Genomic DNA, 6,152 nt, shown 5'->3' with positions numbered 1-6,152 from the left:
CTGCCCGGAATACCCCCAGGTACAGAAGTCCTTCGGTTCCTGCCTAGGAAAAACGTCAGGTACAGAAGTACTTAGGTTCCAACTTCTTTTATGACCTGTGTGGGTCAATTGGTAGCGCCCTGGCCTTTCATCTGAGAGACCGGAGTTTGAAGAATGAATAATTTATAATAAGGAAGGTGAAGATGATCTCAGACGAACATGTCTTGAATTTTATAACAGTTTATTCTAGCACTGGTGTGCGGATTGTTCACTTCGCATGAGCCACTGCTAAATGAACAATCAGTTAATTTATTGCTGCATTTCAAACGTCGGATTAGCAAGCCAGAGCTCGATTACCGTTTGTTTATCTATTTTTTTTTTATTTACTTGAAACCAGATTTGCTGTGTTTATAGAGGAAGCAGGTTCAGAGGAAAATTTTACGATTTTATAGTTATAAGGAATAAAATTTCATTTATTATACGAATAAATTATATTTCCACAATGCATGATATATTTATATATTTACATGTATATATATGTATGTATGTATATATATATATATATATATATATATATATATATATATATATATATATATATATATATATATATATATACACATATACATATACATACGATTTGTAAATCTATTATTCCTGTTATCTCGATTGCAAACCAATGTACTTAAAACAGAGTTTATAAAGGAATATATTTTGAATGTTAAAATAAAGATTATTCACATATTTGTGTTTGTAAGTTTCCTTCAAGAGAATTATTTTGGTATTGAAAAGAAAATAACCTAACCGCGAATAGTTTTATTATTAGTTTTTTTATTTATACATTTTACTTGTGCAAAGTGATAAGGACGGGAATTTGAATTCAAGTATCATATTTGCATACGGCACAATGACCTTTCCATAGGTTTTCTGTTAAGAACAATAACATTTTCTACATGTAACTTGTTGACAAGGCCGTTATTTCCATCTGTATGCTTTAAAACTCCAATACTGAAGACAAATTTGAATTCTTTAATGAATTTTATATTGTAAATTAACCTTTATCTAGATATCGTATCTTATTTGCAATATATTTCATTGCATTCTGTCACTGGATTTTACTTTACTTTTACTATATTCTGATTCATTTTTTAATTTCTGGTATAAGCTTTAATGGTGCTCCCCTCATCTTATTCTTACAGTTTAATTGTTTATTTTTGCCAAACAAAACGCAGGTCAAATGTAACGAATTTCCCAAAGATTCCTTTTATTAGAAACCTGTCATTGCGAACAAGCCCTAGTTAATTACCGCTTGAGAAGAACCTTAATCTTCAGTGATTTGTCAAATTTTTGGAAATGAACCAGGTATCAAGTCAACCATAACATCAGCATATAAATACTAATAGTAAAAGTTCTACTCAAGTGCACAACAGCGAAACAGGTCAATGTCAGATGCAACATAAAACTCGCATAATTTTGTTGCTCTTTGTTCATTTCAATACGCCGCTGATGTTTCATGTATGTTTAAAAAAATCTCGGAATTCTCATCTTTTTTCATTTATAGCATCTGATGAGTAAATACGAAGCGGAAAATATTCGCAAATGACGAAAGATACATGGCGTCAAGTTAGGAAGCGTATGAGTAAAATTTCCATTAGTTAAAAACCTTCCCCCTCTCAGTTGGTTACATCTTCAATAATATGTGTTACAAATGTCTCTTTGAAACAGATGTATTTCAAACCCTTTTTGCGAAAAACGGACAGGGAACATGAACAAATATAACGAAAACTCAGTTTTTCTATTTTTCAGAGGGATTTCCAAACTCAGTGCACTAATTCGATGTAACAACAGAGACTACACTACCATTAAATAAGATCAGTATTCATGTTCAAAGCTCTGGAGATTAAGTAAAATAGGGAATGAAATCCCAAGAACTATAATTCCACATTTTCTCCGTAAGCGTTTTTCATTTAGCGAAAGCCTCTAACTACCAACGACAGAGTTAATAGTGCCATATCTCTTAGTTCTGTTGATCAGGCTGCCACCGTTACCAAAATACCCCAGAATATCATAAGGATTTAGGCCTCTATTCTCACTGCTGCTGTCGCTGGGTGAATTAGAGGAATCTGTAGAAGATCCTGGTTGAGACCCGCTGTTCTCTGTACCATTTCTAGTACCATACCTCGCATTTCCACCATTCGTGTTTTCATTACTGTCAAAATTGGTGGACGAATTTTGTGAAACTAATTGTGATCCATTCCTGCCCCTGTCACTTCTATTGGAACTCGTAGAATAGCCGCCTTGAGAGCTAATATTGTTCAGGGAAGTTTGTGAGGTGGGTTGCAATTTCCTGATGACTTTTCTATAACCATAGCCTCTGCCGCCATGATTATCATTCCCACGAGCCAAGTTGCTAAAATTGTTCAGAGAAATATTTGGTTTTACTCGCGACCCACTGTTGTTCTTGTCAATTCTGTCTCCATTGGTACCAAAATTACCATTCCCACCAGAAATGTTTTCACCATTTTCCGATTTAGTCAAGGAATTACGGGAATTTTCTTGTAACTCGCTTTCTTTGTTAGGGTAATTTCTTCTTCCATCTGCTAAGTTTACCCCTTTGTCAGAACTGACACGGAAACTGAAGTAGTTTGATTGTGACCAGATGTAATGATGACTATTTCTCCTGAAACTGGTACTATAATTGCCACTTACACTTGGGGAGTTAAAAGGGCTGCTTGTTGCTCCTTCTTTCTGTTTCTGTTACCACTGCTTTCATGCTTACCAGCTGCACCAGTTAAGGTACCACTATTCCCGAAATTGCCTGAGAAATTATTCCTATTTTCATATGTACTGCCAAAGTTGCATTCATCATTGCTTGCTTCGCTGTTGATGTTACCGTAGTTACCATTGTTTCCATTACTGATGGTACTAGCAAATCCATTACCATTACCAGCAGCAAATCCATTACCATTACCAGCAGCAAATCCATTACCATTACCACCAGCAAACCCATTACCATCGTGACCACTAAATCCTTTTTTAATAAAGGCCCCATTTACATGGTCAATGGGCATTCTATTACCGAAGCCATTTCCGTTGTCACTTGGATATCCTCTGTTGTTTTCACTGCTGAATCTGTTCCCATTTCTGTTACTATGATCAATGTTGCTTCCAAATCCATTTCCAGAGGTGAATCCATTACTGTTGCTACAGTCTTTTATATTACTGTTTCCACCACCTAAAATATCGCCATCACCCTTACCGTGCACATCATTGTTCATATTATTGTTTCCAAATGCATTGCCATTACTGTATCCATTGTTGTTAATATTTCCATTCGTTCTGTGGCCATTATTATTGGTGTTTCCAGTTACCCCGTTGTTGCTATTGTCACTGGGAAATCCATTGTCATTTTCAGTGCTGAATCTGTTGCTATATCCACTGTCATGCATATTGCTGTTGACTCTTACACTGCTAAATGCACTTATACTGTTGTAGCCAAAGTTGTTATTGTTATTGTTATTAATATTGTCGTTGGCACTGTTGAATCTATTGTAACTCCCATTCCTGTGTCCAGTGGTGTTTCCGTTAATGTTTCCAAATGTGTTAGCCATGTTGAAGATGTTCACGTTGATACTGTTGTTTATATTGGCTGTGCCATTGCCAAGTCTGTTCTTAGTTCCACTGCTGTACTTATTGCTGTTCTCATTACTGATTCCAAACATATTTCCATTGTTGAAGTCATTCATGTTGCCATTACCATTTACATTGTTTGCGGCGTTATTGATTCTATTACCATTTCCTTTATCGTGCATTATTCTGTTCCCGTTGTTACTTCCAAATCCAATTTCTTTGTTGTATTCATTATTGTTGTTATTGGTGTTTATATTCCCATTGCCATTGTTGAACCTATCGCCCTTTTCATTACTGAACCTGTTGTTGCTCCAAAATGCATTTTGAGTATTGTATTCATTGCCTTTGCTATTACCAATGGAGAATTCATTGTGACTTCCAGACAGCGCATTTCCAGTGACGTATCCATTGCTCTTCACATTGCCATTCTCAATGAGGAATCCATTTTGGTTGATATTACTGCCTCTATTGTTATTAGTAATACCATTGTTACTAAAGAACCCAGCAGTACTAACGACATTATTTTCAGAAATGTTTCCAAATGGCGTTGCACTGTTGTAAGTATTGCTGTTGATGATACTGTTTAGACTGACATTACTGGCGGTGAATCCGTTACCATTATTGCTAATGAAGCTGTTTTCATTGCCATTTCCATTATTGTTTGCACGACCATTAGCTCTGGAGGAGGTGCTGATGCCACTGGCTGAGTTGTGCACATTAAAGTTGCTACTTCCATTACTACTGCTATTGACTTTTTCATTGTTGTTTCCACCAACTTTGCCCCTCTCCCAGTTTAAACCATAAAATTGCTCGGCTGCTGAGCAATCAACGCTGAACCACCACTCATATACAAAATTTTGCTGACTGAAGATCGTTCCATTGGCGCAGAGGAACGAATCTTTTCTACTATTGGCCTGACAGATGTGGAAGACCTGTTGAGGAAGAAACGGCTGAATAAAAAGTATTTTAACAGCTTTTCAAAGGTAATTTCAATAACTTCATAGCTTTCTGGTAAAAAGTCGGCTGTTAAGTAATACAAAATGACGAATAATCCACGGTACTCTTACCTGACACCTAGTTTGGGTATCTGCGTAATACCCAGGCATCCGGCCTCGACAGTTGAATCCTGTATTGGGAACGAAAGCAAAAATGGGATAATCTCGATCAGGGAGGCCTCCTCCAGGGATGGCATTTTGTAAGTTTGTAATGGGGTCGATGAAATCATTCTCTTTGCTTCCATTTAAAATTCCATTTTCCATCACAGCACCTTTGCCATTGGTTCTCGTTCCAGCTTCCAAAGAGTGTGAGAGTTGGTTGTTAGCCTCCAAAGAGTAGGGATGTTGGTTCGGCCCAGTTTCCAAAGAATGGGAGAGTTGGTTGTTAGCCTCGAAAGAGTAGGGATGTTGGTGGTTGTTAGCTCCAAAGAGTACGGATGTTGATCGGGTCCAGTTTTCAAAGAATGGGAGAGTTGGTTGTTAGCCTCCAAAGAGTAGGGATGTTGGTTGAGTCCAGCTTCCAAAGAACGGGAGAGTTGGTTGTTAGCCTCCAAAGAGTAGGGATGTTGGTTGGGTCCAGCTTCCAAAGAACGGGAGAGTTGGTTGTTAGCCTCCAAAGAGTACGGATGTTGGTTGGGTCCAGTTTCCAAAGCACGGGAGAGTTGGTTTTTAGCCTTCAAAGAGTAGGGATGTTGGCTGTTTTGATTTCCCAAAAGCGCAGATAAGGATGGTCTTAATAAGATTCCTGGAGAAAAGCTTGTTTTAATTAATGATGACTTGGTAAATTAAAGCAATGAAGGGTTGGTGAGTAAATGCATGAAATAATTAGACTTATGCAGTTGGAGATAAAAGTAAAAGTTATGAACCGATTATAATCATCGTTACTATTCTTAGTATTATTGATATTGTCCGAATAACTATATTGTTTCGGTTATTTTTTGAACAGAGTATAAATCACAACTGGAAGATTGTAAAATTATAAACACAAACTCCGGGATGGACATCGTCCTAGAAACTAAGAATAAAACGGAAGTGGAAATCAAATAAAGAAAACTTCCAAGTATCAGGTAAGATGGCAGCTTAAAGCCATTAAAGACAGCGAAATTACTGCTCAGTTCTGTAGCAGCCAAAACTAGATATATATACAGTATATATATACAGTATATATATATATATATATATATATATATATATATATATATATATACATATATATGTATATATATATGTATATGTGTGTACATATATATATATATATATATATATATATATATATATATATATATATATATATATATATATATATATATATATATATGTATAAAAATTATATATAATACCATGGATGTGTAGTACTGCGCTGAGGGCCACGTCTAATGGACTGAGTTCGCTCCAAGGCCAACTGCTCGTAAGTCCTTCCATCTGTGAATACAAAATTGGCTGGGTACAAGGAAATCACCTTGGGAACAGCAACCTCATCCTTAAACTGTAAGAACGAGATTTATTAACCTTAGAGTGGCTGTACCAAAAACAAAAACTTTTCTTATC

The 6,152-nt window shown here is 36.2% G+C and overlaps 1 protein-coding gene across 1 annotated transcript; it reads right to left on the bottom strand.

The window, feature by feature from the left end:
• Positions 1-1,959: 1,959 nt before the first annotated feature.
• Positions 1,960-4,868, bottom strand: LOC136826845 (probable cyclin-dependent serine/threonine-protein kinase DDB_G0292550). The gene is made up of 3 exons (XM_067084333.1): positions 4,677-4,868; positions 2,689-4,541; positions 1,960-2,602 (listed from the first exon to the last, which is right to left on the bottom strand). Exons 1-3 carry the CDS (start codon positions 4,866-4,868, stop codon positions 1,960-1,962), a joined length of 2,688 nt encoding a protein of 895 aa, XP_066940434.1.
• Between the last annotated feature and the right edge of the window lie 1,284 nt (positions 4,869-6,152).

Source organism: Macrobrachium rosenbergii, chromosome 41, assembly GCF_040412425.1.
Source record: "Macrobrachium rosenbergii isolate ZJJX-2024 chromosome 41, ASM4041242v1, whole genome shotgun sequence".
In the NCBI taxonomy this organism is placed as follows: Eukaryota; Metazoa; Arthropoda; class Malacostraca; order Decapoda; family Palaemonidae; genus Macrobrachium; species Macrobrachium rosenbergii.
Note: the sequence above shows the minus strand (reverse complement) of the source record. Positions and strands in the feature narration are given on the sequence as shown.

Coding starts and splice junctions, on each gene's coding strand:
- LOC136826845 (XM_067084333.1), bottom strand. CDS start 4,868: ATGGAAAATGGAATTTTAAATGGAAGCAAAGAGAATGATTTCATCGAC. Junction 4,542..4,676: donor ATACCCAAACTAGGTGTCAG/GTAAGAGTACCG, acceptor CTTCCTCAACAG/GTCTTCCACATCTGTCAGGC. Junction 2,603..2,688: donor GCCCTTTTAACTCCCCAAGT/GTAAGTGGCAAT, acceptor TTTCCGTGTCAG/TTCTGACAAAGGGGTAAACT.